Source organism: Chiloscyllium plagiosum, unplaced genomic scaffold (genome assembly GCF_037043375.1).
Source record: "Chiloscyllium plagiosum isolate Xiang-an unplaced genomic scaffold, Cpla_swu_hap1 HiC_scaffold_28, whole genome shotgun sequence".
NCBI lineage: Eukaryota > Metazoa > Chordata > Chondrichthyes > Orectolobiformes > Hemiscylliidae > Chiloscyllium > Chiloscyllium plagiosum.
In genome coordinates this window covers 32,751,763-32,765,883 of record NW_028270166.1, presented here as the reverse complement: position 1 = coordinate 32,765,883, position 14,121 = coordinate 32,751,763, and the positions used below count along the sequence as shown (strand labels likewise).

The 14,121-nt window shown below is 38.8% G+C and overlaps 1 protein-coding gene across 2 annotated transcripts in view; it reads right to left on the bottom strand.

Moving 5' to 3' along the window:
* arid3a (AT-rich interaction domain 3A) overlaps positions 1 to 14,121 on the bottom strand; it is a 109,766-nt gene that overhangs the window by 12,353 nt on the left and 83,292 nt on the right. Inside the window, exon 6 of one of the 2 annotated variants that reach the window (XM_043721024.2) lies at positions 5,274 to 5,363. In XM_043721024.2, the coding sequence (XP_043576959.1) occupies positions 5,274 to 5,363 (90 nt within the window). The remainder of the gene's footprint in view (positions 1 to 5,273; positions 5,364 to 14,121) is intronic. The other variant, XM_043721025.2, reaches the window with a different exon arrangement.

Sequence of the window (14,121 nt, the reverse complement as noted above, 5' to 3'; positions counted from 1 at the left end):
CAAACAGCAAAATCATACTGTTAGGTGGACGAAATAATAGAATTTTATGATTCAGTTAATATGAATTCATGTGCTAACCTAAAATGAATGTTGCTGAAGTCAAGATAGAAATGTTCTTCCAAGTACAAGAACACATAGCAGTAAAGACTTGGGAATTCTTTCAATAGTTGACAATTGTGAAAATTACGCATGCTACAAATGACAGAGGACAACAGTACATCTGAAGGAAAGTCATCTCCATCACTTCTAACTAAGGCTCCAAAACAATCAGGATATGGCAAGAACATTGCTGCCTTGATTTTTACCCTACATCATTCAAAAAGATACTTTGTTTCAAAGTAATCAAAATCTAAAGGAGATCTAGGGAATGGAATTTTTTAACAATTGAATAATAAGGGAATTCAGCTACCTGTACATCAATACTAACTAGATGAAGAACGGTAAGGGTGGTTATAGAATGGTTTGTTACAATGTGCAGAATTACTTTCTAAATCAATCTGTTAAAAAAAAAATCCAACAAGGGAAGACTTGATTTTTTCATCTAGAAGTGAGATGAACCAGAACAGAAAAGGGTAGTAAAAGCAAAATGACATTTAACAATCCACGTGAAAAGGCATGGTTGATTAAAGATATAAGGCAACAAGTGAAAGAGGCATATAAATAGTAGAAGAATGGCAGGTAACAGGGAGGAGAAGTAAAAAAAAGTATATATATTTTTAAAAGAGAAACTCAAAGTTTGTGCGAAGATTTGTAGCTCGGGTGCTCATTGTTGTGGTTCTGTTCACCGAGCTGGAAGTTTTTGTTGCAAACGTTTCGTCCCCTGGCTAGGCGACATCATCAGTACTTGGGAGCCTCCTGCGAAGCGCTTCTTTGATGTTTCCTCCGGTGTTTATAGTGGCCTGTCCCTGCCGCTTCCGGTTGTCAGTTTCAGCTGTCCGCTGTAGTGGTTGGTATATTGGGTCCAGGTCGATGTGTTTGTTGATGGAGTTTGTGGATGAATGCCATGCCTCTAGGAATTCCCTGGCTGTTCTCTGTCTGGCTTGCCCTATGATAGTAGTGTTGTCCTAGTCAAATTCATGTTGCTTGTTGTCTGCGTGTGTGGCTACTAAGGATAGCTGGTCGTGTCGTTTCGTGGCTAGTTGATGTTCATGTATGCGGATTGTTAGCAGTCTTCCTGTTTGTCCTATATAGCGTTTTGTGCAGTCCTTGCATGGTATTTTGTACACTACATTAGTTTTGCTCATGTTGGGTATCGGGTCCTTCGTTCTGGTGAGTTGTTGTCTGAGCGTGGCTGTTGGTTTGTGTGCCGTTATGAGTCCTAGGGGTCGCAGTAGTCTGGCTGTCAGCTCCGAGATGTTACTGATGTATGGTAGTGTGGCTAGTCCTTTTGGTTGTGGTATGTCCTCGTTCCGTGGTCTTTCTCTTAGGCATCTGTTGATGAAGTTGCGCGGGTATCCGTTTTTGGCGAATACTTTGTGTAGGTGTTCCTCTTCCTCTTTTTGCAGTTCTTGTGTACTGCAGTGTGTTGTGGCCCTTTTGAATAGTGTCCTGATGCAGCTTTGTTTGTGTGTGTTGGGGTGGTTACTTTCATAGTTTAGGACTTGGTCTGTGTGTGTGGCTTTCCTGTATACCCTTGTGGTGAATTCTCCGTTCGGTGTTCTCTGTACCATCACGTCTAGGAATGGGAGTTGGTTGTCCTTTTCTTCTTCTCTCGTGAATCGGATTCCTGTGAGTGTGGCGTTGATGATCCGGTGTGTTTTTTCTATTTCCGTGTTTTTAATGATTACAAACGTGTCATCGACATATCTGACCCAGAGTTTGGGTTGAATTTGTGGTAGGACTGTTTGCAGACAACAAGCAACATGAATTTGACTGGGACAACACTACTATCATAGGGCAAGCCAGACAGAGAACAGCCAGGGAATTCCTAGAGGCATGGCATTCATCCACAAACTCCATCAACAAACACATCGACCTGGACCCAATATACCAACCACTACAGCGGACAGCTGAAACTGACAACCAGAAGCGGCAGGGACAGACCACTATAAACACCGGAGGAAACATCAAAGAAGTGCTTCGCAGGAGGCTCCCAAGCACTGATGATGTCGCCTAGCCAGGGGACGAAATGTTTGCAACAAAAACTTCCAGCTCGGCGAACAGAACCACAACAAAGGAGAAACTATAATATCAACTTATTAAGGAACATAAACGAAAGAGTGAAATGTTTTACATGCACATCAATAAAGAAGCTTGAACGAGAGTAGGACCATTAAAGGTATAGACAAGGTAATACCACAGGAAATGATGAGAGAGTCTGCAGAATATTAAAAATTGTCTTTTGTAAATACCAGGGAAACTAGAACAGGTAGACATGAAATTGAAATGTAAGTGGACAGCAATGACATAAATGCGCTTAAATAGAAGAAAGATCTATTGAACAAATTAAACAGGCGAGGGCCCGTCATTTCGATAGACTGCATTCATATATTTTCGAAGAATCCAGGGAAGAGATAGCAAAGGTATTATGACTCATATTTAATTATTTACTAGAAAAGACTAGGTGTTAAAAGGACCAACAGATAGCTAGCATAAGTCCAATTTGTTTTTTTTTCAGTGGGCTGCAGAGAGGCAGACCTCATTCAGGAAGTTGTATGCCAGCCATCTTAACATCAGTTGTGGGAAGAATAATGGAATTCATACTGAAGGTGACAATAGAAGTACATCTACAAATGAGCATTAAGAGCAATAATCAGAATGGATTTCAAATGGGGAAAATCTTGTTTGGCCAACCTTCTTGAGTTTTTCGAGGATGTAACAAAGAGAACAGACAGTAGTTATATCGTAGATATAACAGAGATTTTCAGAAGGTCCTCAGAACAGAGTAATAAGATTAGTCAATACGAAGTCAGACTACATATGGCAAAACTATTTGTTAGTTGACTTTGAATTAGAAAGCAGAGTGTAGGAATACAGAGTCGGTATTTCAAGCGCAGGGTGGAATGTAGTATTCCACCTGGATCCGTGCTTGGCCTATTGTTGTTCAAGATTTACATTAATAATTTGATCTATGAAATCAATCTATGACACCAAATTCAGATAGGGGTGGGCCAATGGGAGGTGGAAGATGCTGAATGCCTAGGACCTGAACAATTTACAGGAAAACTTTATTAAACTTGTGAACAAGTGAATAATTGGCTTTTGAAATCTACCACAGATAAATGTGAGATTGTATATTTTGGTAAGAAGAACAGGGAATAGCTTATTACTGGAGAAGAACATAGAACATTACAGTGCAGTACAGGCCTTTCGGCTCTCCATGTTGCGCCGACCTGTGAAACTAATCTGAAGCCCATCTAACCTACACTATTCCATTCTTGTTCATATTCCTATGCAATGACCATTTAAATTAGCTTAAAGTTGGCAAGTCTACTACTGCTGCAGGCAATGCGTTCCACACCCCTACTACTCTCTGAATAAAGAAATTACCTCTGACATCTGTTCTATATCTATCACCCCTCAATTTGAAGATATGTCCCCTCGTGCTAGCCATCGCCATCAGAGGACAAAGGCTCTCACTGTCCACCCTAACTAACTCTCTGATTATCTTATATGTCTCAATTAAGTCACCTCTCAACCTTCTTCTCTCAAACAAAAATAGCCTCAAGTCCCTCAACCTTTCCTCATAAGACCTTCCCTCCATAACCAGGCAACATCCTTATAAATCTCCTCTGAACCTTTTCCAAAGCTTCCACATTCTTCCTATAATGTGGCCGCACCAGAGTTTTGTACATCTGTAGCATGACTTCATGGTTCTGAAACACACCATATGCCTTCTTAACAACCCTATCAACCTGGGTGGCAACTTTCAAGGATCTATGTACATGGACACAGAGATCTCTCTGCTCATCTACACTACCAAGAATCTTACCATTAGCCCAGTACTCTTTATTCCTGTTATGCTATCCAAGGTGAATCATCTTACACTTTCTGCATTAATCTCCATTTGCCAAATCTCAGCCCAACTCTGCAGCCTATCTATGTCCCTCTGTAATCTACAACATTCTTCGTCATTATCCACAACTCTACCGACCTTAGTGTCATCCACAAATTTATTAACCTATCCTTCTATGCCCTCCTCCAGGTCATTTATAAAAAGGACAAACAGCAGCGGCCCCAAAACAGATCCTTGCAGTCCACCACTCGTAACTGAACTCCAAGATGAATATTTCCCATCAACCACAACCCTCTTCTTTCAGCTAGCCAATTTCTGATCCAAACCACTAAATTACCCTCAATAGCATGCCTTCATATTTTGTGCAAAAGCCTACCATAGGGAGCCTTATCAAACACCTTACTGAAATCCATATACACATCAACCACTTTACCCACATCCACCTATTTGGTCACCTTCTCAAAGAAAAGGTGTAGATCTAGTAGACAGTAGAAAAACACTGATTTTGGAATTAAAATACACTAATCACTAAAAGATCTGCCACAGGTTAGCAAGATCACTAAAGAAAACAATAAGCTTTATGTTTATAAGCATAGAATTTAGAAGTAATGAAATGATACCAAATCTAAAATGTACCTTGGTTAAAGAACATAATGCAGTTTTTGTCACATTATAAAAAAGATATATAGTACCATTGAAGAAAACAAGGAGAAGATTTAAAAAGATGCATGTCAGAAAAGAATTGACAGGCTGGGTCTCTTTTCTCTTGAAAAACAGCTAATAAAGGTGTTTAAAATTATGAAGGGTAGTATAGAAAGAGAGAATATTTCCTTTTGTGGGGAACAGCCTAACTAGAGACCATATATATAAGATGGTGACAAAAGTTCCAACAGGGAATTCAGAAGAAACATCTTCATCCACATTGATAAGAATGTGGAACTTGTTGCCAAAGGGAGTGGTTGGTGCAAGTAATATAAATGCATTTAAGGGAGAAGATAGACAAGAATTTCAGAAAAAAAAGTAAATCAATGGTTGCAGTAATAGATTTGGATAGGAGGAGGCTCAATTGAACCAGGAATACCCCAGCGTGGACTGATTGGATTGAATGGCTTCTTTATTTTGTACATTCCAGGTATTCTTAATTTGGAGCTCTTATTGGAATACCCTGAAATGTAATAAATCTTAGGATTTTGCATGAAATAGAAAGGGAATCCAACATTTCATTAAAGAATGCAGATCAAAAAGGGATTTTCTCTAGTCTATTTGACAAATTATATTTGAAAAAACCCATTTGTTCAACATGAAACTTCAGATTCACCTGTGTAAACAACCCCATTGATCTCCACTGACATACTGATACTGCTCATGCCATTTGTTGTAAGGTTCAATGCTGATTCTTGACGGTCTGCTGGGAAACAAACAAATCATGTTAACAATTCACCATGGAAAATGGTTGCAAGAAATGAAGTGTTAGAAGTCTGACCTGGGTCAAAATATATTAATGTCCCACTTCAGAACTTCCGTACAAAATCTAAGTGAATACTTTCAGTGCAGTACAAAGTATTATTTAGATATCAATTGAGTGTTTTAATTGTATTCAGGTATTAGCTGGACCAGCACCATTACTCTTAAATATTGAAATAGGTTTAAAAAGGCATTGTTGAATAGAGGTGTGCACATGTCCCTGCAAATAACATCTTTTGCAAATAAATAAAGACCAGTTTTGTCTCCAGTTCTGTTCTGCACTGCCTGTTTATCATTGGTAGAAGTCTCTAAGATTAAACTAATCAGAAGCATCACCAGCTTTGAGGTTTACATAAAGGATGCAAGGAGAAATTGAATATCTCTCATGGGTGACCTTACCGAAATTTATAAAATAATGAAGGGTATAGATAAAGTTAATGGTAATTGTCTTTTTCCCAGGATGGGGGATTTCAGGACTAGGGAGCACACTTTTAAAGGTGAGGAGAGAAATTTTAAAAAGACATAAGGGGCAAAGTTTTTACACCAAGGGTACTTCACATACGGAACGAGCTTTCTGAGGAAGTGATGGATGTCAGTACAAAGTTTAAAATATATTTGAATAAGTACACAAATAGGAAACGTTTGGAGGGATATGGGCCAAGAGCAGGCAGGTGGGAATAGTTTATTTTGGGATTATATTTGGCATGGACTGGTTGGACCAAAAGGTCTGTTTCCATGCTATATGACTCTTTGACAAATCACCCCTATCAAAATACAATGCCTACCATTTTCAGGACTATCCAATACAAGCTCAGAGATGCAAAACACTTGGTTGAATCAGAAAGCTGACCAATCTTCAGTTATATGCAGACCCAAAGACTAGAAGAAATTCTATGATGCTCTGACATCTGCCTATTGACACCAGTCTACTGGCTTATCTCAATCTTTAGTGCTGAGGAGTAGAAAGTTCTGACATAAAAAGTCCAATTAATAAAATGGTGAGCAGAACACTTAATTACATCCTCAAATTATGAAGACACAATCAACATGGTTAACATCAACTGCCCCCTTGAGGAATCTCCCATTGTTATGTGAAGAATGCAACCACACTTCTGCCTAATGACAAATTTACAGAAGCACATGCTGTCCCAGTGGAGGTCTAAAAATTAGAAATCAATGCAATAGTCACTGAACCCTCAGTTTACGAGGACAAAGAAGTATTCTGTAAGAACTTCTCCATACTCGAACTTATTATGAAGATGTGGGTGTACTGTACCTTTCAGAGTTAAAAGCTAACAGAACTACCTGGCAGCACGAAGTGTTCTGAATAAGGTAACAATGTAACATTTGGTTGAAAGCTAGATTAACTGGGTTGCCTGGAAATGACAAATCAGATTTGAATTAGGCCAATCAGTTTAAATTATACTCCAAAAAAATACCAAACTACAATCAAGTTTGAATTTGGTAGACGGACAATCTTAAAAGCCAATGACACAATCTGATGCTCGATGGGGGGGGGGGTATAAGACCAGGGAAATTCAGACAATTGAGAGGAGAACTGCCAAGCCAATGACATCTGCAGACTGCCCAGAGAATAGCTCTCTTAAAAAGGTACCTTTATCGATCAGTAACCTGTGATGCAGAAATCCCCAAGAAAAAGGAAAGAAGATCCGACGTTTGGCTGGTTTTTGAAAAGTTGAATTTTAGTAAATCTTAATCAGGGGGTTTTATACTATTGTAGAAGGGGAAGGTAAACAATAAGTTAGAGGAAGAGTTGTAAATAGTTGTTAGTTAATTATTCTCTGTTATACTTTAAGAAATACAGTTGTTACTTTCATTTTATCCAGTTCTTGGCCTTTTAAATTTTCATAGATTACTACATGGGATAAATCTTTTCTGTGTTGCTGGTTTAAATTAAGCAGGAGGGTTTACCCCTTATCGTAACAAATAGCATAGGCAGAAATAACACCAATTTTATCAGAGTCATTAGAGGAATTCCACTCCGCCCCATTGCTGCCAGAATCTTCACAGGAATCCCTCTGATCTACTTAACACAACATCAATACTAGCATCTCCTTTAGACGATCAGTGCAATTTCAAAAAAGGTCAAGAATAAAAAGGGCTGATATAATGTTTGCAGTTAAACAGATCCAGGAAAAATGTGAAAAACAGAACACAGACCTCTAGACCATGTTAGTTGCCTTGACCAAGACATTTGACAGAATTAGCCATGAAGGCTTTTGGAAGGTAATGCACAAGTTTGGCTACCCTTGGAAATTCATCATAATTGCCCAGCAGTTTAATGACAGCATATCAATGTATACCCTAAATGACCGTGAATCTTCTGATCGATTTCCAATTGCTAAAGAAGTTAAATATAACTGCATGCTAGCGTACACCCTCTTTGATTTTCTTCTCTAATGCCTTCAAAGTTAGCAATACTAACATCAAAACCAGATATCATAAGAACCAGGATTTGCTTAATCTGAGACAACTCTAGACAAAGACCAAAGTTTCCAAGGTCATTGTGCACTGGTTGCTGTTTCAAAGGTGGAAATGCAATGCAGCATGGATTTGTTGCATGCATTGGAGAGAACAACATGAGCCTTACAGTCAACAAAAAGTAAACCAAATGAATGTACCAAATTGTGCCAGAAAAGGCCTTCTTAGATCCAAGGTTTCCATCCACCACCAAACATGTTAGTAGTGGATGAGTTCATTGCTCTCACCAGCATATACTCAACTGCCCATATTGCCAATGAGACCATGCAGGAATCCAAGAAGCTCAACTACATTCACTTGAGCTACAATCAAAACCTTTGAAGATGAGATGGCAGGGAAAAAAAAGTACCAGTGAAATGTTCACCGAGCTGACATGTCAAACATGCACAACAGATAGTCAGTCACAACCGAGTTGAGCTGTTTATACGACCAAAACACCCATCAATCATTTACCAAAGCAAGTTTTCTTTGCAGAGCTTGACACTGGTGTACATTCTCATGTTGACCAAAGAAAGCACTAGAAGGTCTCTGAAGGTTTCACGGAGTTTGATATATAAACTTAAATCCTCAGAGAGGCTTGCCAGGATCGCTGTTACTAGTACAAACAAATTTTTAAAAAATGAAACAGCTCTCTTTGGAAGCAAATGCATAGAGAGAGAGAGAAAAGAGAAGGAAAGGAAATCCAAGCCAGCAATTCATTCAAAAGTCCACCATCATTGTGGATTCAGGTTTCTCAGACAATGAAGCACTCAAGTATCTAAATACAGCAAGACCTGGACAACATTCAGGCCTAGCCTGATAACTAGCAAGCAACTTTCACATACGTGCCAGGCAATAACCATGTCTAAGAATACAAAATCCAACCAGCGCCATTAAATTCAATGGGCAATATCATCATTGAATCTCCCACTAACAACATCTTGGGGGACAGCACTGAAGTGAACTAACCCACAGAAATACTGTGGCTGCCAGGGCATATGAAAGGCTGGGAATTCTGTGGTGGCTACATCACCTGTGACTCTTGAAAGCTTGTCCATGAGGTCCAAAAGCACAAATCAACAATGCACTAGAATACTAGAATTGTTTGGATGAATGCAGCTCAAACAACATCCAAGATGCTCAACACGATTCATGGTGAAACAGCCTGCTTGACTGGCAACTCACTAATACCTTCGACTTGCACTCACTTTACCAAAGATACGGGTTTGATATGTAGGTAATGCACTCCAACAGCTCAGCAAAGCTCCTTCCAAATCTGCAATCTCTGCCATCCAAAAGGACAAGGTAGCAAAAGCACAAGAACACCACCACCTCCTAGCTCCCATCCAAGCCACATCCTATCCTAGCATGGAACTACATGACTGTTCCTCCACTGTTGCTGGGTCAAATTCCTAAAACTTCCTCCCTAACAGCACTGTGGGTGTACTTGCTCCACATAGAGTGTAACGGTTTAAGGAGACGGCTCAATTCCACCTTCTCATAGACAATTAGGGATGGGCAATTAATGGCCTTGAACAAGTTAAAAAAAAGCAACTCCACAAATAAGAAACTATGAGACAGCCCAATCCTGTTATACAAAACTCAAATAGTAGGTAAATAATTGAGACTTTAATGAATTCAACCTGACAACATATGAGCTATGGGCTTAAAATGCAGAGCACACTAGACCTTTAGTTTTTATTCTGCAAATTAAGGAGACCTGCGCATTCTGCACCATAACACAATTATGGAATATTCAGAATTACGCAAACTTTCCATTATTTTGTAATTATTGGCTTTTGTAGTCACCCACATGTCAGAACTTTATCAAACCCACAAATGATGGTTAAATTTGTCATGAAAAGTAGGAAAGAGAGAAAAGGCTGCCATTGTACTTTTCAAAGAGGGGTGGAGCTCTCCCAGTGTCCTGATATACATTTAAGCCTCAATCAACAGAGCCATAAATAGTTAATCCATTATTTGTTGTTTGGGGACTACACTTAAAAAGTAACGCAGTTGTTGAAGCACTTTATAGAATGCCCTGACAACATGAAAGCTTCTATATAAATGTTCCTCCTTTCTTCTCATCACTATCCTTCCATCTTCCTGGACAGCTCTTGTTCAATCAAACACAGTCAACAAGTCCAACCTCCTTTATGGTCTTCTGTATCAGGCATGGCTCAGTTATTCACACTCTTACCTCTGAGTTAAAAGTGTTGTGGGTTCAAGTCACCATCTAGGATTTGAGAACAAAAATTGGTGCTGGCACTCCAATGCCGCCAACTTTTAAATAAGACATTGAAACAAGACCTCATCTACTATCTGAAGCTGATATGAAAAATTGAGCCCGTCTTTACACACTGTTATAAACTTTCATTTACAAAGACATACAAGACATGCATGTTCGAATTGAACCACCTCCATTTCAATTGGTTCCCATCATGACAGCACAAGTGAATTCCTAGTTAAAGCCTACCCCATCTGCATATAATTAAAAATTGAAACGCAATTAACACTTATCCCACTGCATTGACCAATAGTTATCACAATCACCACCACAAAAACAGCTACCATCTTTTAATCCATTCTTGTATACTTTGAAAGGGGAAACACAAACATTTCTGCAGTTTGGTACGGTCTGTTGTGAGAGTGCAGTACAGTGTTGTCAACCCCTTTTTTCTCTCTGTAGCCACAGATATCACTGTCCAGTGGGTTGTTGGTTTGTTGCTTGAAGTTCTTCTGGCATCTTCAGTTGTGACAGCGTGCCTCTCCAGAAAGAAACTAAAAATTTATATCCACAGTCATCATTTGAACCTAAGCTCAACTTTCAAAAAAAAAAAGTTGTAATTAAAAGTTCAATTATCTATAAATATTTTAGGTTTCTGATCAGTTATCATGACATCTTACCTACAAGACTAGCTTCATTACAAAAGGAAGAAAAGTAATTTAAAAATGAACAACACACTCAGACATTCATTCTTTTAACCTCAACATTATCTTTTCAGTTCTAACCACAAGTCTACACCCTCGAGGGGACATCAGCAATAACCCTGGATTTTCCAGCAACATGGGAGATTTTCAGGTGGTACAGATGAAGGAACAAAATCTAATGGAATAAACTGGTATTCTCGGTCTTAAACATTTCCACAAAAATTCACGTACTGTGGTCACAAATAGGCGAAAGTGAGGATTGCAGATGCTGGAGATCAGAGTCAAGATTAGAGCGATTTGGGGATGCCGGTGTTAGACTGGGTTGTACAAAGTTAAAAATCACACAACACCTTCTGATGAAGGGCTCCTGCCCAAAACGTCAATTTTCCTGCTCCTCGGATGCTGCCTGACCCACTGTGCTTTTCCAGCACCACTCTGTGGTCACAATTAACTGTGATCTCAGAGTACCCATTTCAGACAAATCTTAACATGTTTAAAGCCTATAATAAGTTTCCTTCCTCATGGAATACCATTCTAGATGCTGCTTTAGCTTTTTGGAGAGATAGCCAATTGGTCTCTATTCTGGATTTGTCTTTCTGTAGGAGGTCAGCCTCTTCCCCCAATGGTTGCTTTAAATACTTGGTTAAAGTTTGTACTTGCAAAGAAAAGCTTACATGTTGAAAGGCCTTCAGTCTTTTAGAAGCTGTTTGGCATTTCTCAGTTCATACTACCTTTGTTTTTCTCAAATGTAGATCTGCTCGTGGCATAGCTACTGTGCTGAAATCTGGGACAAAGTTTTGGTAAACCTCCAAGAACCTATTAACTTCCCATTTCATTGTTGGAATGGAGAACTTATTGCTGCTTGTATTTTCACAGCCCTGGAGATCACTCATCTTTGCCCCACTATGCGACTCACAGGTCACTTCTTGCTTCTTGTGAAATTGGCCATCAGATCAACTGACTATTTTTGGTTGAACTAATTGAACTTCGAATGTTTTCCTTGTGTCACTGTCCACTAGAAGGTTGTCTAAGCATGCTACACAATTAAAAAAGCCTGACACTGTTTGGTTAATCAGCCTTTGAAAGGTGGTAGGGGCATTTCAGAGATCAATTGGGGGTACAAATGGCATGACTTATACTAGTATAACCTAGTGTTACAAAGACAGATTTCTTTGCAAAGACAGTCAAAAGAACCTGCCAGTACTTGAGTAAATCTATCTTGGTAATGTAGGCTCAACTGCCTACATTACTTATGCAATCCTCTAGCCAAGGTATGGGGTAAGAATCGCTACAGTCACTGCATTGACTTATCAGGCTGGTCCAAAATTTAGTTTGTATAAAACTATTTGTGACAAAAATTAGATCACAATCTAAATGGGGAACTATTTAGTGGCAAACTCTGTTTCATCACGAACAATTCATCGACATTTTCAGCACTGCAGGCAATTTCACTTAAAAGAAACCTCAGCGCTTAACGTGCAAAAAGGAGCACATGCAGATTTCAGAACATGTACTTTGTTACAATTGCTGTGGATGGAATCAAAGTGAACTGAACAAATATACTAAATGGCCCCCAAACAAACTTACCAAAAAATGTCACTTTTCATCATCATAGAGTCCCTACAGTGTGGCAACAGGCCATTTGGCCCAACAAGTTCACACAGATCCATCAAAGAGTAAGCCATCCAGACCCATTCCCCTACCCTATTACTCCATATTTACCCCTGATTAATACACTTAACCCACACACCCCTGAACACTATGGGCAATTTAGCATGGCCAATTCATCTAACCTGTACAGCTTTAGATTGTGGGAGGAATTTAACACCACTAATTAAATATGAATTAACAGGCAAATGATATTTCAAAGAGAAAAAAAATTGACAAAGATACACCTTATTAACACTTTAAGCATCCCCATCAATTCCCACAATATTAAATCATGTGCAGTTCCAAAGTTCTCTAACTCAAGTCTCTGGTTTTTGGGAAATCACACCTTCCCACTCAATAATTTTGCCCTCATTGAACTGAAGTGGCTGGAAACAGTTCTCACCTAAATGGCACACTACTTCAGAACCTTCTTCTCTTATACAATCTTGATGGCACTGATCCCACACAGGCTCTTTTACCTAATCTCTTCAATAAATCCTGCTAAACAGTCTGGTTGGCCCTGGCAAAACTGAAATAGCAGCAGTAAAGTTGTCCAATTCACAATCCTGGCTGAAGCCCTACCTTTGACTTCCATTTAAACCATATACATACAGACACATGCACACATAACTCCTTGCAAATGTGCCTTCTCTGTTCTCTCTACAGCTGCAGCTATCCTTACTGTCTGACAGCTGACAGCTTCAGACCACTGTTTATTACCCAATGAAATTGCAATTAGCAATTCATGCAAAATCTTAAAAGTACTTTATAAAATTTCTTAATAACATGAAAGACATTTTAAAGAATTTACAAACTTTCCTTGCTGTACTACTCCAAATCAAAGTCAAAGTCATCACAATATTGACGAAAACACAAGATAAATTTACTTAACGCTATAATGTAAACATTGTATACTAAATATTTTCTAATTATTTGAAACAACTCAAAGACTGTTAACTCGTACTGCGTCTTTCACCATGAATGAGGGGCCAACGTACTACTTTTATCCTGTCAAGTTGTGGGCTGTTATCTGTAAGCAAGAATGACAGCAGTTGTGTATATAGAAAGGTCCACAAACAGAAAATAATATTTAGCATTTAAACACTTTTCAGTATTAAGGGGTGAATGTTGACCAAGAGATAGGAAATATCTCTGTCTTTCTTTCCTCCACCAAATTCTACAAATGTCTGATTCTGTTCCTTGCCTTGGAATTCTAACTTGTCTGTAAACCTCTGACACTAACTCACATACAATGCAAGTATCAAACTTCACAGTATCATTGTTAATTGATTTTAATGTCTGAAAAGGATTAGCACACTTTGACACTTCCCCAGGAATGTGCTTTGCAAGAAGACAGCCCAACTTTCTTACAACATTCTAACTTTGTAGCATATTTCTCAAATGACAAAATATATTTGGCACTATGTAATGTTGGCACTATGTAATGTTCCTTGCCAAACCAAAACAAGTTAAATCTGATCTAATTCTTCATGTTAACACCTCTTTGTGTAATCCAAGCTTTCCTTCATACCGAGTTCAAGTTCACTAATTTCCTTTCTTTCCCTGGAGTCAAGATTTTCCCTTTCTCATGTCTTTCAAATTCAGATTTGTACTATTCAATTCCTTCTAGAAATGCGTAA